Consider the following 20,113-nt stretch of genomic DNA (forward strand, 5'->3'; position numbering starts at 1 on the left):
AATGAAATCAGACTTTAAATCTGGAAATTTTCATATATATATTTAAGTCATCTTTAGACTCCATATTACGTTTTGTACTTTTAACCTACTGTTTGTAAGTCACCTAAGACAGTCCCATTTGACCTATTGTTATCGCCTTTTGTCTGTCGTCCTGCGTCACACCTCCATAAATCGTTCACATTTTGTACTGTGACTTACCGACCAAAGGTGTTTATCAAAATTGTGAATTTGATTTTCTCAGGTCAATTGTTTCTCTTTCCTTCAAGGGTGAAGTTTTCTATAGATCATAAAGAGAAATAACACTTTTCAACTATATCACAACTCAGGTGACCAGTAAGGTCCTTGGGCCACTTGTCATTTTTGCGATCCTATTTTCATGATTTTATTAAGTTCATTTACGGTATTCATAATTTTTTTAATTTTTTTTGCAGTTTGCATGTCTTCATAAACTTTTCCTCAATACAAAGATTTCATGGTTACATCCGTATATTCATGCTTACTGTAAATTTATATATATATATATATTTATATACATGTATTGATTTCCCCCATCTTGCATGTCTTCGTAAACTCCTTTCTGTTACCATGTATACTTCTTTGTATTGAGTAGATTCACATTATTACAATATTTAGTATCACATATTAAAACATCACAGTTTCTGTATTTGTATGTAAAACCATACTCTACATTATTTGTTCTATAAAATTATGAATGCAGGTATTCATCAGATGTTGTTTAATTTAGGTAAGGTATTAATCTTTATACGTGTATCTATAGGTCAGTATAAACAATAAAATATGCAATGCCAAATGTATAATTATGATATAATCTCCAGATCAACATAATTTGAACTTATATAAATGATTTTTTTAAGTGATGACTTTTGTCTAGATCATTTTCTTCTTATCGTGCCAATATATCATGATATTGCATTTTGAATTGCAGGAAAATGAGGCACAAAAGCAAAGGGCAAAGGATAAAGACCCACTCAAGGAACTAGCTAATGCAACGAAAGCTGCAGCCAAATGGAAGCCAGGTGGGAAAGAGAAATCTGACCTTGGAGAAACAAAAGGAAAGGATCCGGACAACAAACAATCCAATGGAAAGGTTCCTGAAGGAGAAGGGGAATCGGAGAAAACAGTCAACGGCCAAAACCTGGTAAAATATGGCAAAGGGAGGAAGCCTATGGTGAAAATGCCAAGCAAGGACAGCGGATATTCTGTACAGAGTTCACAATCTGGAGGCAGTAAGGAGAAAGATGGAGACACAACCAGCTGGGACAGTATTGCCAATAAAACCGCTGATTCGGGTACCGGTTCTCTCAATCATGGTCTCCTTGGGGAATTGCCGGTTCTACCCTCCAACGCAAAAAGACAGAATTTGATCAAACAGCAAAGCACTGACAATGTAAGTTTGTGCACTAAATTTTACCGCATATATAAATATATAATTTATATATATATCCAAAGCATATATACTCAACACATGTAGTAGTTCTCACGTGGAGAGGGGAGATAACTCTTACCTCACCACAGAGATGGATTCACCGCTTTCTTCCTAAATCTACCTGCGAACTCTGTACAGGATTCCGTCTGAGGTTGTCTTCTAACCTAACCCAACACCTACCATCGGCCTCTCCTGACACTTGGTACCACCAGCTTTCTCTTGTTTGCATGAAAATGTTTGTTTCCTAATGTTTAAGGTTTCTCTCATTTGATTTTTTTTTAAAAATCTTAATGAACAAATAGATATGAAAATTGATAGACATGCATGATAATATCCTTTCTTTTCTGACTGATTGGTAATTGTCAGTTTTCTTTCTGTAAATTAAATTGAGTATTTTCTTTATTGATTCATCTTAAGAATGTGTGGTTTCAGTCAAAGAGTATCAGCAGCAATGAAAATTAAAAGAGAGAAATATAATTTGTTTCCAAAAAAATTAAAAAGCTTTTGGTGCATTGTATGCAATTTGAGAATAGTGCTAGAACAAGAGGAACATTTGTCTCATTTGCAGGTAAAGGGGTATGCTCCTAATCGCAGACTTATATGAAAAATTTAATTCCGCGACCTAACCATATTTTACCTGTGATAAGCCCTTTTTCATTGAAAATCCCATCACTTTTAGAACTTATTTTTTACACAAGTGTTATACATGTATCTTGAAAAAATACTTTCCAAAGTAAGTGCCATATACAAAATTCAGCACATTTATCACAGTATCCTATTCCTGTTGAACAGGTCTCCTTACTTATCAAAGGTTTAATATGGTATTTTGATGAATAAAATGAAAACATGAACTTTGACATGAGATCAGCCTGATATTGTCATTCTGTTTATCATTGTATTCTAGTTTGTTGGTTTACCCTTCATCTATCACATCAGATGCTTGATCAGAGTCTGCTAAAGCCTTCATTACATGGAAATTGAGAAATGTCTTATACCATTCAAAAATGAAAAAAGAAGTGTTTAACCCTAAATCATACAGACTTGAATTAAGTTGATGAATTGTGTTGGTGACTTGTGTTTATATTTACCCATGGTTTATGTTATTTGAGATTTGAGTGTCAATTCTAACACAATTAATGATGATAATCTGGACTGGATATGTCATGTAATCTTTCCTTAATGTTACAAACATATGGAAGGAAATTGCCTTTTCATTTTCAGAATTGATATACATGTTTTTTGTATTATATTTTCCAAATCACTAAAAAATGTAACGGCACTGGCATTTTTGTCAGAAACTATTTCTGGGGTTATTTACAGAATAACTTTCTGACTGAAGCTTTGTGTATTTACAATATCTTTTTTTCTATAAATGGTTAATCTATATGTAGACTGTACATATATAGATTGCACATACATGTATATTGTGGTTGATGTCACAGAAACTTTTCACTGATTACAGTTGACGTGGTTATCACGTTGGTCAGTAGACATATAGAGAGAATATGACAAATTTGAGTTTTAAGAACATATGCTACCTTATGTTGACATGCTCCTCTTTTGCAAAAGAGTTTCTCCTGTCTATTTTAGGTTAAATTGGACTTAATTATTTATTTTGATGACAAATTTAAAACAGTTTAAGCAATGAATACATGTATTGATGACACAAAGGTAGCTCTCAATTATTATATAATGGGAATTGTTAAAGGGAGATAACTGACACTAAGATACAATGTGTAGGGTAGCATATATCCTTAACACATGGTTATATATTACAGGGTTATCTGTCAGTCAAACGTCATTACAAAGTAAGTAAAATGTGCACGATGAAAGGTCACCAAGCACAGCCCGCTGTCTCACTGACCCTGACGACCAAGCACCTGTGTATTTCACATGTAAAAAAAGACTTTCAAAATAGAGAATCAGAAAAAAATACTATGCTACATACTAGATGTATTCTTTTAGAGTTGAAGAATATAAAAAAAATATAAAAAATAATTGCTAATTTGTTTTCTTTCAAATAATGTAGGAAGTTTAATTGTAACTGTTTTTGAATAATGATAAATTAAACGTGTAAAAGCTGAAAAGTATTGACTGTCTTAAATATAAGAATGCTATGTATAAATTTGGTGATTAAATGAACTGTTCCAAAGGTATATATTTCATACATGAAATTTATTATTGAGAGTTTGAAGAAGGGGATAGATTTGGATTAAAAAGCCAATAGTTTAATTAATAAGCCAAAATTAATTTAAAAATTGTAATTTGTTTTATAAAAAATCTTTTACCATTTTTTCAATCTATCTAATAGTATATTTTTTTATCTAAAATTTATAAAGACAATAATAACTTATTCAGGAAATTCTCAATGTTGTTTGCACTTTTAAATTTTTTTTTATTTTTTTTTGACACAGCCTGATCTTTGTACAGCCTCAACGAGAGTGGATTTTTTGTGTTGTCAATGCCACATGTGTAATATTCACAATACAAATTATATATCACCTCTGTCATTGTGTCAAATTATATGTCAAAACTAAATCCATCACTTGTAGACATTGAGTGAAATATTTATCACAAGGTAATTTTGACCGATATTTAATATGAAGCACTTTTCAATGCATTGATGCCAAAACAGAAGAACCATGACTAGCATAAGGCTTATATGAATATACGGTAAATATAAATTATATCTGAGAAATTATTAAGATTTTAGTGGGGTTTTATGAGAGTTAAACTATCACTAAAAAGGACTTACTAAACAAACCATTCAACTTATCAATAGATCTACATTGATATGTATACTTGATGGAGATCACATTGTCATTTCTGCATAAATTTTCAATTTTTTTAACAATAAAAACAGTTTCAAAATATCACTGTGGAATTTATATGATTATAAGGGCAACCCATTGAATAGTAATCAGAAGAAATATGCAGCTACATTATGTGTTTAGAATCACAAACATTTAACTTTTGATGATCAGTTTTATTGTTCAGAAATATTATGTGAGAAGAGAATGCACGAAATGTTTCTGGCGTTGGTGGTGCAGGTATTATAGAAATCTACAGGCTTCCATAATGCTAATTTTATAGATGTATACTTATAACAATAGTAATAATACCGACTGTGTTATGATGTCACTAGGCGACTGATAGTGCTCCGACAATCATCTCTCTCTCTCTCTATTGCTTTCAACGATCCTTTATGTAAATATGACCAGATATGTGGCAATATAACAGGTGTATGTCAGACAGTTATTTAATAGATATTTGTGACGAGTTTTGACTGCTTATATTATTTTCCTTTTTTTTTGATTCCACTGTTTTATAATTATTTTATTCATATATAGTCAAAAAATGGGAATTCTGATTTTGCTATTTTAAAGTGTTATTTACCTGGTGGTAAAAAAAAGGTTTTAAATGCAGGTTCCATGGCATTGACTGACCATTGTTTATCATTTTATCTAATTATAATAACTCAAGATAGATAAATGATAGAATTATAAAGAAAAAAACCCAGCTTTAACAAGTATTTCTTCTTAAAATTTGTAAATTATCTTATGACAGATAATCAGCGATAATATTTTTTTTCTATTATAAGTTTTGTTTCATGAAACCATGAACATTCTGTTTCTGTTCAGTTTATTTCAATCATTTTTTTTCATTTTTTTATTCGCGTTATAATTAACTCTGTTCCTTGCTATGTCTAGGCACATACACCTTGTACATACTTTCTTTGTCACAGGAAACCTGTTTTCATTTTCAGTTTATTATAACTTAGTTGAAATGGCTGCCTCATAATTAGTCAGAGTGAAATTTATGAATTTTCTGATGGCAATAAAGTCATGAAACTTAATTGATTTATTTACGTAGATCTCTTCCTCTGCGATTCACCTTGAAAAAGCTGGTGAATATCCAGTGAAAAAGAAGAAAGTTGGACCAGAGATCATCTTGGGTATGTGTAGACATTTTGGTGTTTGTTCATTTAATATTTGCATAAAATCAATTAACTGCTGGTTATAATTCTTGACCAAAATAATTGCTCATATGGTTGGTAGATTGTATAGCTGCCTGTGAATCAAGGGACTGTAAGTTTGTTCCATGTACACCCATTCATCAAAAGTGCCAACCTGATGGAATTCACCCATACTAAGCATCTAAACAGAAATATTCCAGAATTTTTCACATTCAAATATATCCTACAACTGTCAAAGATGGAAGTTGCCAATTATCTATAAAAAAAATGTTATTTTCACATTTCGATAACTTGTATTCCTTAAAAAGGGAGATGTTTGTTCGAAATAAAATGTTCAGTGAGCTTATTGGTAAGACATATTGTTTTACAGCTACGGGTGACGGCTATAAACCAGCCCGAGGGAAGGGTCAGCTGATAGACCGGAACTGCCCCTGCTGTGCAGGGACAAGCATCTACACCTATTGGCTCTATGTCCAGAATGGTGTCATGGTTTTTGCATCGGACCCCTTGTTTGACCTGTTCATTACAGTCTGTATTGTTCTCAACACCGTCTTCATGGCTGTAGAACATCACGGCATGTCAGACGAACTCAAGGAGGTGTTACGAATAGCTAACTACGTAAGTCATCAAACAAGATCAACAATAAAAACAAAATTAATAAAAACAGTACAAATGTACAAATATCATTGATCTAAAACCTGATTTTTCAACTGTTAAAAAGGTTTGAACAGTTTTTAAGAGGTGCTGTGATATAATAATTATAAATGTTAAATTGAATATCATGGAGCATCGGTCAAACATATAAATTGATGTTTTTTATTCACATTGTTTGTTATGAGGTTCTATTCCGTCTTTGCGTATTGCAAAGTTATCTTCTCTTGGGAGCAGGTATTGATTGTTACGTCATTGGTTTGTGTGAGAAAATTGCGTCGTTTTCTCAAAAATTGATGACGTTACTCTCACAAACAAGTGACGTAACATTCAATACCTGCTTCCAAGAGAAGATAACTCTGCAATACGCAAAGACGGAATAGATTAGAAGAAGCTTCAGGTAACATGATACATGTATAAGTAGAAAAATTCTTTAAAAATTGAGAACATTTTAGAAATAATGCTCACACTGATAAAGTTCCTTATGGCGAAATGTTTAGATATAACTTTTGTATGCCTTAATATAATAATGTGTATTATTGTTTGTTGTCTGGCTACCTGCATGGGCACAGAAATTCAGTTTGTTCTGATCACAACTTCTTACTATTTGCCTTTATTCACCATTTGGCATTTGCTATACTTATACTTAAACCAAAATCTGAAATCTGGTCTTTTGCTCAATTGTATACAGAATTTTGACCAAATACAGTGATGGCTGGATTTTTCATTTCAATGGAACCTTTCTTACATAAAATGTTCACAATTTTCATTTTTGTATGACTACTATATAATAAAAAGAGTAAAAAGATTCTTTTATGAAATGTTTCAGATCTTCACCAGTATCTTTACCTTTGAATGTGTAGTCAAACTGACAGCTCTCAGCAAGTTTTACTTCGACAATGGCTGGAATGTGTTTGACTTTGTCATTGTGATAGCCAGTCTTGTAGATCTTGGTCTGGAAGATGTTGATGGCCTCAGTGTTTTCCGATCATTCAGATTGGTGAGTACATTTTCTTTGGAATATTCTTAATTATTAGCTCACCTGATCCAAAGGACCAAGGTGAACCTAACCCATTCACCCCTAAAGTTACATTTGAACCTTACCAAATCAAAGACTTGGCAAGTCCAGTTAAGTTATGTAGGAGTGAACGAGTTAGTTATGCCATACCATGGCATCGGTCGTCTGTCCGTCAACAATTTAATTAAATGACATCTTCTTGAGTCATGATATTTGGTCAGCAGCTTACTGGCATAGAGTACTACAAAGTATTGAAAAAAGAAATAACCAAGATCTATATACATAGTCACAGAGATCTAATCTATTAAAATGCTCAAAATATCTCTTCTGAAGAATAGATAGACCTTGAGTCACGATGTTTGGACTGCAGGTCATTGCTGGACTATAGTAGGTGCTAACATTCTTTAGGGAAAGAATAGCCATGACAAATATCCAGGGTCATCGGAATAGGATATGTTAAAGCACTCAAACTACATATTCTGAAGAAGGGAAAGGCATAGAATATGATTTTTTAATATTTTGCCAGGAGCTTGCTGGCATGGATTGATACAAAATTTGTAAAAAGGTCACTTAAACCAGATGAATATCTTAATTAAGGTCCCTTCCGCTTCCTCTTTAAATCTATAACAACTCATTTAACCATCATCTATCAAGTTTTCATCTATCTTTAAATTTATTTAACGAATAAGAGGAAAACTAATATATAAATTCATAAATTTTATGAATTTTTTCTCTGTATTACAGCTCAGAGTCTTCAAACTGGCACAATCCTGGCCGACGCTGAAATTGCTTCTCACCATTATCTTAAGTACATTAGGGGCACTTGGCTATTTAACCATAGTCCTTGTGATTGTCATCTATATCTTTGCTGTCATTGGTCTTCAGCTGTTTTCTGATTCCTACACAGAGGAAATTTTTGGCGACGATATACCCAGGTATTTAAATTGGTTTAATTAATAAAACTTGACATACATAGTTACTTTTCGTGATTAGCCTTCTGTTCAAAATGTTTGAAAATGTTTTCCCCTTTTTGTGCTAAACGTTAAGGATGGGTTTGACCCTAACATGGTGGTAAACTTGTGTCAGACCTGACTATAAAGGTTCTTTATGCAAAGAGGTTGTTTCTCCTCTGTAAGCCCTTAGTGACATATCACCAGTATCTAATCCATTTTTATCATACATATCAGATGGAATGGACTTTGAAAATCTATTTGAATTAATTTTTAAAAAGAAGTTCATTTTTTCCATCCTATTATAAATAAATACCACTTAATTGCTAAATGTGTTAAAAGATTAACTTGAGTACGATATTTTATTCATGTTGTTTCTACAATCATATTCCAGGTGGAATTTCACTGACTTCTTTCATGCCATGTTGATGGTGTTCCGCGTGCTTTGTGGAGAGTGGATTGAACCTCTGTGGGATTGTATGCGGGCTGCTGACGAACTCTGCATGGTTGTCTTCCTCCCAACTCTTGTTCTTGGAAACTTCATTGTATGTAAACATGAAAATCAAGGCTGTAAACTTAGCATTAATGACATATTTTATATTTTAATGTTCACAGCCTCTCAATTTGATGGTTCGTGACCCATAATTTAATTGAAAGATTACCCACTTTCATTTTGAAGGTTCATGACCTCCTTCAATTTCGTAAGGTTTTTTAATTAATTTACTCAATTTAACATGGACTTTTTCACTTTGAAAGTTTTCAATCTCCACTCAGTAGAAGGATTCTATGTTCATTGTAGTTTAAATTTGAATATTCACAATTTCTTAATTTGAAGATTTGCAACCTTTCAGTTCAAAGGTTCATGATCTCTTCAAATTTACTCATTACTTAAAGGTTTTTGGCCTTCTCACTGTATCAAGGTTCATGCCACAATCTGTTCTGGTTCAATTTGACCTTTATTCTTTTTTTTTTAAGTTCATGATATTTCACTGAAAATGAAAGCTTAAGGATATAAATATGTCACCTTATCGACAGACATCAATATCTCCTACACAGAAGAGTTCTATTATGTAGGAAACCTGTGAAACATTGGTAATGAATGGCATTATTGACCATGTTAACTACTTCTTGATACATTTGAGACAAAAACATGTATGGGTTTTTATTTGAAGCTGTTTTTTTTTTTTATTAAAAACAATATTTTCTAAAAACTGATATTTTCTTATATTTGTAGGTGTTGAATCTTTTCCTTGCCCTGTTGCTAAATGCATTCGCAAGTGACACACTTGATCAGGAGCCAAATGATGAAGACAATCGACTTAAGTTGGCAATCACGAGAATAAAGAATCTTTGTTGCTGCTGCTTGAAGCCCAAAAGATCAGCATCTGTGGGACCAAATGATAAGGAAGAAGATGGGGAGGCCAGCACTACTGACAAAGACAGCAAGGGTAAGTAACAGCGTTTGGTTTTGTTTTTGTTTTTTTTACAAACTAGTACATTCGCCGCGGCAAGGTAGCGAAAGCGAGACTAAGGTGTTGCTTTCCGGCGACAGCGGCAGCAATGGCAGTGGTCTCAACATTAAGTCTTTGCCTTAGTTTCACTGAAAGTATAAACCACACTTGGACCATAGATGCATCTTAGGTAGTACATCTAGACCCATGCATCAAATGCTGGATGCGGCCTACCTTTCATGGTTCATTGACATGTCAGCATTGCCATCAAAGTTTTTGAGTTTAAATTAGTTTCTCTGATATATACATTGATGGTCAAAGTGGGCCACAGACAAGACATATCAATCCAAATTGCTTATATTTCAACAAATTTCACAAGAAATCATAGGGATACATTCATGTATATACTAATCTTTAAAAATTTGAGAGTATAGATAGTTCATTTAAGTACAAGGATGTAATTCTCACCAAATAATTCAAAGGGCCTAATGCTAACATGTGGATGGACTTATAAACAGTTTATAATAATTAGGCCCCATATCGGAGATACAGGTGAGCTTTATAAGTAATCTGTGTTTCCATAGCTTATCTTGGAATCCAACATTAATCTTTCTGAAATTTGACACGAACATACACTGTGATAGATGTAGATGTGAAATAGAGGTTAAAACGTTTTTAAGGTCAAGGTTATACTGTTATTGAAAATAGACCATGGAGTTAAAGTCAGGAACATGGCAGGCCCTTGCTGAACACCTGTCAGTGTTCTAGTTTGTTATCAATATTTGGGACCAGTTTATATTGGCATATGAATCATGTTTGTTTTCACAGACAAAGATGCAAAGAACAAGGGGAAAGCTGAAGACAAAATAGCACTGACCAATGGTCAAGCAAGTACTATGAAGAGCAAGACAGATCCTGTTAAAAACAGCACAGATACCAAGGGCAAACCTCAGGCCAATGGAACGACGGCTAAAAAGGATGAGAAATCTAAGGTAGGATATATTTTAAACTATACACATATGCATCGTGATTTTTGTACACAAGTGAGTTCACATTTAATTATCAATTGTTGATTAATTTTGTACTGATTTAACACTCAGTTTTTGCTGATGAAAAAATAATTATGATTTTTCATCTTGAACAATTTGTTTTTGTGAAATAGGCCAAAAAGGTAACAGAAATTTATGTCAAACAAATGTAAGATAGCAATCCATGCAACAAAAGCTGTCTTCAAGTGGCAAGTTTTATTTCGTGCTCTAAAACAGTTAGTACAAAGTTTTGACAGATGAAATATCTTCTCTATTCTGGGTTAAAACATTTAAAAACTGTTGTCATTTTAAAGTGTAGTGAAGAATCTTTTTTTAAATTCAACTTAAGTGTTTCATTAAAAAACAGTAAGATTATCAGGGATTATAGGGTTTGCTTACATGCTCTATAATTCAGTAAAGAAAAAATTATCAGGAGCTGAAGAACTGAAACTTATGTTAAAAAATTAGATTCAATGTGAGATATCTATTCTTTGTTAAGGGCAAAAAGCGTAGAAAATCTCACAAAGCTGCAGGTTCTATAAGTCAAAAAGCTCCATTAAAGGTTTTACCAGAAGTTGTACCGGTACAGGTAAATTCTGAGCACAGTTGACCCTCCACTTGTTTATTAGAGCACCATCATGTGTTGTGGCGCCTTGTCAACCACCTCAATAGTCAGAGTCAGATCTGGATCTTATATTTTAAAGTTCTTTTTCAATTAATTAAATTCTTACAATATTATACATGGATCGAGTCAGATTCATCATTTAAAATGAACTATATAATACCATGTTTACTAGTGAGTGTCGATCATTGAAGTGAAATTGAATTGATGGATTTGGAAGCTAGCTATCAAATTATTCTTCCTTTACATTGTTTACTGGGAAAAAATAAATATTAGTGTGATTATGATGTTTCCCCATTAGGTAATTCCAGGTCTGACTTTGATTGCTTTCTGTGTATCATTTATTGTTCAAACAGTGACATGAAGCTACCATGTGTATAGCCTTTTCATGGAAAGGGACTGAAATTTACTGTTAATCGGCATGTTGAGGATAATGTTTTTGAATATTTCAAGCCTCAATTATTAGTAGGTCTTTGATTATTATGCCCTCAATAAATTGATGCCAAGAAAAGTGTCCAACTGGGCTAATATTACACCTCACAGTGATTTACAGTATTTCAGTTTGTGATAAAGATATTGTGTAAAAGATGTGGATTAATTAGGTTGCCTTACAAGCGTCAGCTGTAGGGAATTTCCCTTTAGCTCAGCGGTAGAGCATCGGGCTGGAGAGCCAAGGATCATGGGTTCAAGCCTCAGCGACGGCACTATCTTTATCACTATTCCTCGTCCTATTACAATTGTGTAATGTACCCAGTATTGTTACCAATAGACTGCATGCTGTAACCTGGATTTGTAAAATATACAGATTCCATTTAGAGAGTCTTTGAGGTAAATAATGCCATCAAATATCAAAGTGAAATATATCAATACCATTGTCACTATCCTGAATTTTTTCAGTCATTCTAAATGTATTTCACTTTTCAATTTCAATTTTTGAAAAAATAAATAAAATAAAATATAGAAAAGTAGAAATTCCTGGAGTGGAACTCAGGACCTGTCCACTCCAGATTACACTCATAACTCATTCACCCCTGAAGTTTCGTAAGGAACGTACTATTCCAACCTTTGAATTGGAAGAGTTCAAATGTGTCTTCAGGCGTGAATGAGTTAACCCCTGTTTAACCAAGTGAAAGACGAATACCTTGCGAAGGGAAGTAACTCTAACCAAGACAAACTATTTTATGTTGTGTATTAGGAGAATTATATATTCCTGATCAAAAAAAACATGTCTGAAGTGGAACTCTTTTTTGCAATCATAAATAGTGCAGTGGTATCCTTTACCTTAATTATTTAAGGTCATTGGAGTGTATTGATAAACGGAAACAGGAAGTATATCCCTAGTTGAAAATCCAATGTAGGGAGACAGTATCACAATTTCCGCAAATTCTAATGTTTAATATTAAACTGATGAATATTGTATGTTTATTATTGACAGAACAGTGTGTTCTCTCAATATTAAAGTATTTCATAGCAATCCAGGTATTAATTCAGGTTTTTTTATCAATGAGTCACATGTGTACATTTTTCTGTACTTCAGGAAACCGGCTACCTATTTCACTACTGTGAAGTTTTTAAAGAACGATAACTCTTGCCTGCAATTACTATGTGTATATGGTTTTATTATAAAATGTCAATTTTTATATCGTGTATAGAGAGTTAATTTTACACAATTTCAGCATTTATTAAATTGATATACATTAATGCAACACCAATATCAGTATCATTTTTATTGACATTATTTTATAAAAATATTGTGTCTTTCATTTTTTTTTCAAAATTCACTCCTTTTTAGATAAATTTCCATTTAAAATCCTTAAATTCTGACAACCTATATTTTTTTTGTTGCGGAAAATTTTCTTTACTTTAAAGCAACATAACTACAAAATTTGAAGAAATTCTACTGAGAAATGGTGACACAATCCTATTACCTTAACTCCACATATATATTTTTTTACAGAAACCAATAGAGTGCACACAATTTAATTTCAATATTTAAAATCATATATCAAATTGGAAATGGTTATGCTATATGCAGATTGTCATTATTTAGGTGCATGTATATATGCTTTAAAAACACTGATTGGGACTAAAGAACCATAACTCCTAGATATATCTACTCAAATGCACTATCCAGCCACCTTTGTCTCCAGTAATGTATGATTGTGTGCTGGAGGCGTGGTGTTGGTGTATTACACCTTTTTGCGATATCGCAGACCTTATGCCAACTTAAGAATGCTATTTTGCTGAAATACCATGTGGAAGGCACCCAGCACAGTACTCCACCCTGTCAAAATGTACTGATGAAGGGTAAACCTGTCTGTCAGCCTAAAACTTAGACTGGAGAGTGGGACAGCTATATAAGTGGCTGGTGGCTAGATTGATGAGACACAGACATACAGATATCTTATTAATTTAAAGTTGATATCTGCTCAGGTCAAAATTCTCCTACAGAATTACTTCATTTAAGAAATCCAGTGGGATTTTTTTACAGCTTGCATGCTCTGTTGTATGGTATTCCTCTAGTTCTTATATTCATGTTGTATCAGTGAAAAATCTATTAATCTTGCATAACTCTGAACTCCTGTCAGTGATATGCAATAGCTATAGGCTGTATTAGAATGCAGTGCTTGAAAATAATTATTCTATAATTAATCTAAGGTAATGCATATACATCAAGGTTTTGCTAAAAGTTTTTGTTAAACAATTCCAATATCTATCTTCTTTTCTATTAAGATATCATTTGATATTAATTCAAATGTGTTTGATTTATTTTCTGTTATTTCTTGATAATCTTAAAAATTATGTGCCTTAAGATTTCTAAATCATTGTAAAATATTTCATTTATTTAATATTGTTTTTGGTATTCAAATGTCATGTTTTTTTAAAATTTTAAGTTTAGATGTACAGTAACAACTGCATTTTTAATTTTCAATTAAATATTTGAATATTTAACAGGACAAAGTGGATGCTGCCTTTAGCACTCAGAGAGAGGAATTCTCCAGTTTCAATGCGGCTTTGAAGGCAAATGCCAATGACACTAAAGGAGGAACTAAAGCTGATGATAAAAAAGACAAAGAAAAAGATGATAAAAAGGACGAAAAGAAGGACCAGGAAGAAAAAGACGATGATGATCTTCCTTTAGGAGCTGAGGCCTCAACGACAAAGACAAAGAAAAAGGAAGGTGATGAGGAAGAGGAAGAGGTGAAGGTGATTGTGGTTGAAGACTGCTTCCCAGAGGGCTTCTACAAAGTGTAGGTATCACACAAAATTGGTACAATAATACTGGGGAGAATGTTCACAAACAGGGTCGCACTTCAATAGATTCCAGTTTAACAGATATGATAAGAAGTCATTACTTAATCAACTTTGCCTTACAGGAATTTTGCATTAAATATGTTTCCTCTTATAAAGTCATTACCTAGAATCAAGTAGTTTTACAGTTTATTTAAATAAAATAGGGTAGATTGATGTAATTTCAGAAACTTTGTTAGGTCGAACACACTTGTATGGTGACAATATCCATATAATATCCTATTGTCTTTTGTCTGAATGAACCGAGGGGTTAGATTTTAACAGGAAACAGTTGACTGCATCTGTTATCCAATATAAACACAAGGAAAATGGGTGCATGATTTGAAATGATCCATTACCTTGTATACTGATACTTAGCCAGCTGGGTAGATCTTCCTTTGTGTAATGTTATGATGAACCTCCCAAGGAGTTCAAAGCATAAGGATTTAATATAATTCCATGCTCTTAACATAGTTATTATGTTTTTATCTTTCATTTCAAAAGTTTCTAACTTGCAAAGCAATTGCATAAAACCTCTAAAACTTTTGGTGGTATAGCTCTAAAAAAATATTGAAGTGAAAATAAGAAATCCACAGGAAACCATTTTGATGATTATTTCAATACATGTATGCTGGTTTCTCACCATTGGTTCCTGTGTTAATAGCTTGTACCGTTGGATTCCTTGGTAAGAATAATAGAAGAAGCATTAGTACTGTTCATCCATAGAGTTACAGGTTTTCCTTCAGCTGGTCCAACCCACACAGATTTACCAAATCTTACCCGACAGGTTGCTGTCAATCTGTTCATGTGTAGCTAGTCTTGTCTTAGGGCCAAATGAGCTATATGTTGTGTTACAAAGCTGCTTCCGAGCCAATGAAGCAGCTTTGTAATGAACTATTCCAACCTTTGTATTGGAAAAGTTCAAATGTGCCTTTAGGGGTGAATAAGTTAAAATGCTGGTGTGTGGGTTGGACAGAATGAAATCCTGTGTCTAAAAGGAGGTGTTTTTTCTACCTGTAGTCTGCAGTCATCCTATGCCTAGATGTTATTTTCTGTACCTCCCGTTTCATGTTGAAGTACATGTATTCTGCAATTTCACTTTCATGAGGCATTCATGCAATTTACTGTAAACCAACTCATTTGCATCACTACTAACTTATATTATTGGAAACTGACATTGTCTGGGACACAGCCTACAGAATTTGTTAAAGTGTAATATTTTCTAATGTTACAGGTAGTTTCTTTAGCTTATAATTCTCCGGCAGTTATAATAACATGAAACTTTGACAGTTCTTTTCTCTGGGTAAAAGTGTTTTTCATAAAAATCACTATTTCTGCCCAGAAACCTGCTTGATACTCTTCATGTCATGTTGATGAATGCCTTGCTGTTAAAGATTTTGCCATATTGATGTCTTTTGAAAGGGAAAATTGTATACTGAAATCACGACTCAGGGTCTCATGCCTTACAAACATTATGTGTTAAATAGGATACTTCAAGGCATGTGACAGGCATAAAATGTCCCACACCCATAGTACTCTCATCATCATCGGTTTTCATATTTAGAGTTTCCTTCCGGTACATGGCTATGAATATACTGTCATATCATAGATTTCAGTTTTTTAATCATGTCTCTGCCATGAATAGAGTTGTGGGCCACTTATAATAACTAACGGACAAAACTTCAATCAATTTTCAGTACAAATACTTCAAACATTCTGATTTTCAGGATTGAGGATGTAAGACAGGGTCACTGATTTCTTTTTCTTCTGATTTAAATTAAACTTCGCAGAAGTTTTCAGGAACACCTCAAACAAGTTTGTGTTAACGTCCCAAACCCAAAGGAGAGCAACAGGCTGGGGCATTCACAGACTTTTTCTATTTCTTATTTCAGTTTTGTAGAAGTCCATCTTTGTATATATAGTTATAAGTGAAACATTGTAGTGTTGTAAAGTTGTAGCTATATAATATCTGTCAACTGTACAATATTTGTGCTGTTTGAAATCTAGATTAGAGTGGTTGTTGCCTGGCTATAGCATGATCCAAATTTCAAGAATGAAGTTTGCTTAATAAATATTATTTTAAACTTAAATAATGGAATCAGCATTTCCTGAAAGTAACATTACAATTTTAAGATTAATTAAGATGGTTAAGGCTGAGTTTTAAAATGGCTTTGTTGTTGTTATTTTAAAAACACTAATCTGGAGAAAAAAAAAAAGTTTTTTTTTAATTTGAAGCTATCAGGGTCACGCAAATCCTATAACATTACAAATTGGTCAGCCAAAAATTATATTCTGATCATTTAAAAGTATTTGATGGAATTTTATCAAAGCAGGTTATGTTTAATATACATACCACTTTCAGAACTTTGTTATCTAAGATCAATTAAATTACTAAGATATCTTAAACAGATCGAGCATCTAAAAAGGAATTAAGTTTGGAAAACTGTAAACACGATGCATTAACTGTAAGAGAACTGATTATAGATTGCCTCAATTAATACAAAATATGAATGTTTTGAAATACACATTCAAATAACAACACTTATTAATATTAATAATAAATTTGGAAACCAATTTCCTTATTGACCTACTGGCTTTATAATTACGGCAAATATAATTCAAATGAAATTGATGGAACAAGTATCATTTTATCCATTTTTTTAGCCGAGCCTCTGTGATGTAGAATGGAAAATTTGGGATGAATTTCATCTAATATGATATTAAAACCTTGATATTGAACAAACCGGGTAAAGACAAACATATTTAAATCCTATGTGATACTTGTTAAGCCTGGGTGTATAGTATAACAGTTGATACATTATTCTAATTTAAATGCCTACTCTTTTTTCAGTTTTATTGTGTAAATATGGTGACCCTAATTGCTCTCTGTGAAGCAATACATATATGTTTGATATTTGTTTGAACATTGCTAAGGTCTGTGATGAAACATTATGTTAGTGCTGCCTTATAGAACACATCAATACTACCTTGTTGACAGGTTTACCTGGTTGAAGACGTTTGACGATACAGCATTCGGTAAAAAGTGGTACATGTTAAGAAAGCTGATGGCCACTGTGATAGAAAACAAAGTGTTTGAAGGCATCATCTTGTTCCTGATCGCCGTAAGCAGCCTCACTCTGGTACGTTGACCTTGGATATAATTATTTTAGCCCTATATGGTTGTCACTTTATGTAATAACTGTAAGCAGCCTCACTCTGGTATGTTGACCTTGGATATAATTATTTTACCCCTATATGGTTGTCACTTTATGTAATAACTGTAAGATATGAGTCAAGAGAGGCAAAAGACTATCTTAAAGACCACATCTACATATCTTTGGCTTTATTTAATGTGTTTGTATGTTTTAGATAACCTTGACCTAATTACCCTGGTCACTTATATATAAATTATTTTGTATGATGGTGTAATGCCCCGATCCTGTATTTTCATCATCAGGCCTTTGAGGATGTGAACCTGTATGAAAACCCGACTTTGGAGTTGGCACTGGACTGGCTTAACATTATCTTCTGCGTTCTGTTTGCGATTGAGATGTTGATGAAGTGGGTCGGAATGGGATTTAAGAAGTACTTCACCCAGTTCTGGACATTGCTTGACTTCTGCATTGTAGTGGTGAGTGATACTATTTCTCATGTTACAGTTGATTGTTTACTGTTTACTGAGTAGTCTGACTGGAGTGTAGTGTAACATTAGAGGCAATTAAATCAAAGATCATGAGTCTGACTCTGCAAAGTTTTATGTTATTTCTGCTATACTTAAAATACACTTACAAATCTAATGGTTGATTGTTATTGGACCTGATATCAAAACTTTTTATGAAATAATTCTTTTACAATTTTTAGTCTTTATGAAACCTTTCAAAACTGTTAAAATTATCATGTATTTAATTGAATTTAGCATTGAAGAAAGCTGTTTTCTATTTCCCTGTAGGTGTCTATTGCCAGTTTAGCAGCCAAGGCGGCAGGAGTTGATAACATTTCTGCTTTCCGATCCTTACGTACCCTCAGAGCTTTCAGACCTCTAAGAGCAATTTCTCGATGGCAGGGTATGAGGGTAAGTACAGGCTGAAAGACAAATATCACTAGGTTTAAAGCACTCTAACACTAACTTATTTTTAACATTTTGTAAAGTAATTAAAATCATCTTAACATGTCTTTCTAGAAATTATCATTACTGCCTTTTAGAAATAAGTGGCATGTAAGAATTTTTCACAAAAATCCAAATGGGATACATGTAGCTGACAGACATTTCTAGAATTTCGAATTGAACACCTTTAATTGCTTTGAATGAGATCCTTGGGTAAGTTCAAACAGCTCTAAAACTCATATTATAATGCTTAAGACAAATCAACAAGCTTTTGTAAAAAAAATCTGATAGATGAGATATTTTCTGTGGTATCTTTAATTGGCAAAGTGACGTTTTGTAAATGTTTGCATTTCATATGGAATGATGTAAATTTGATATGACACCTTTTGTTTGAACAGATTGTGGTGAATGCTCTGATGTTGGCCATCCCTGCCATCTGTAATGTACTGGTGGTATGCATGGTGTTCTGGCTTATATTCAGTATCATGGGTGTCCAGTTCTTCAGTGGAAAGTTCTTCAAATGTGTAGATGAAGATGGCGAAAGATTGCTATATACAGTTACTGCTAATAAGACAGAATGTTTAGCCAAAAATTACACCTGGCAGAATTCAAAGATCACATTTGATAATGTTCTCAGTGGATATCTAGCTCTATTCCAAGTCGTAAGTAACATATTTTATTACATTGTTACCATAGATAATTAAGTTTTATGGATAAAATGTCAAGCTAACTTTTTTCCAATGTAACAATCTTTTTACTGTATGAAAAGTGACCGATTGATGCATTCTAGTAATACTTCGAGATGTATTTACTGTATGGTTGTCACTGGTAAATGGATTAAAGCTCTATAATTAGTTAGTCAGATTGTACTATTTTATAACCTCTAGATTTAACATTCCCATAATTATATCAAGTTCCAAATATAGTATACTGAATCAGCTTAAATCTTATACATATCATGTGTGTTGAATAACTATATGGAAAAGTCATTATTAAGATAAGCAGCACAGCGTTGTTTTACACCCTGTTGGCAGTCTTTTCTGCCAGTGCTGTAACATACTGGCGAGTATGTCTCCATTCAACATACTCCTGATCCAAAGCTATGGTGATGAAGACAATTTGATTTTAAATGAAATCTCCCAAACTGCAAGGCAGATTTCAACTTAATTATAGTGGCAGCAAGCTCTTAGCCAATCCTTGTCCAGGGGAATCAAGTGTAATAAAAGTAAAGAGGTCTGCCCTTCTGGGGTCTCACTTCCAAAATTATTAGGCCAATTTTAGCTTGATTTCCACTTTTTTGCCATTTGGTCTCCTGTTTACCTAGCTTTAAGTTACATAAAACTATTACAGTTTTCTATGTAAGCCTAGGTTCCTGTTAGTGTTTTCCAGATATACGCATAGAAATTATACATTTTTCTATGTAAGCCTAGGTTCCCGTTAGTGTATTTCAGATATACGCATAGAAATTATACATTTTTCTATGTAAGCCTAGGTTCCCATTAGTGTTTTCCTAGATATACACATAGAAATTATACATTTTTCTATGTAAGCCTAGGTTCCCGTTAGTGTTTTCC

General features: G+C 33.1%; 1 protein-coding gene across 3 annotated transcripts in view; it reads left to right on the forward strand.

Moving 5' to 3' along the window:
• The window catches only part of LOC110454982 (sodium channel protein 1 brain-like), a 115,711-nt gene that overhangs the window by 78,735 nt on the left and 16,863 nt on the right, over window positions 1-20,113 (forward strand). The window contains exons 12-26 of one of the 3 annotated variants that reach the window (XM_021504830.1): window positions 947-1,408; window positions 3,226-3,255; window positions 5,321-5,402; window positions 5,794-6,041; window positions 6,904-7,074; window positions 7,837-8,027; window positions 8,437-8,587; window positions 9,277-9,490; window positions 10,322-10,485; window positions 14,099-14,394; window positions 15,099-15,119; window positions 17,433-17,574; window positions 17,892-18,065; window positions 18,384-18,506; window positions 18,938-19,201. In XM_021504830.1, coding sequence (XP_021360505.1) covers window positions 947-1,408; window positions 3,226-3,255; window positions 5,321-5,402; window positions 5,794-6,041; window positions 6,904-7,074; window positions 7,837-8,027; window positions 8,437-8,587; window positions 9,277-9,490; window positions 10,322-10,485; window positions 14,099-14,394; window positions 15,099-15,119; window positions 17,433-17,574; window positions 17,892-18,065; window positions 18,384-18,506; window positions 18,938-19,201 — 2,733 coding nt within the window. The remainder of the gene's footprint in view (window positions 1-946; window positions 1,409-3,225; window positions 3,256-5,320; window positions 5,403-5,793; window positions 6,042-6,903; window positions 7,075-7,836; window positions 8,028-8,436; window positions 8,588-9,276; window positions 9,491-10,321; window positions 10,486-14,098; window positions 14,395-15,098; window positions 15,120-17,432; window positions 17,575-17,891; window positions 18,066-18,383; window positions 18,507-18,937; window positions 19,202-20,113) is intronic. The other 2 variants (XM_021504831.1, XM_021504832.1) reach the window with 2 other exon arrangements.

This window comes from Mizuhopecten yessoensis, unplaced genomic scaffold, assembly GCF_002113885.1.
Source record: "Mizuhopecten yessoensis strain PY_sf001 unplaced genomic scaffold, ASM211388v2 scaffold8123, whole genome shotgun sequence".
Lineage (NCBI taxonomy): Eukaryota > Metazoa > Mollusca > Bivalvia > Pectinida > Pectinidae > Mizuhopecten > Mizuhopecten yessoensis.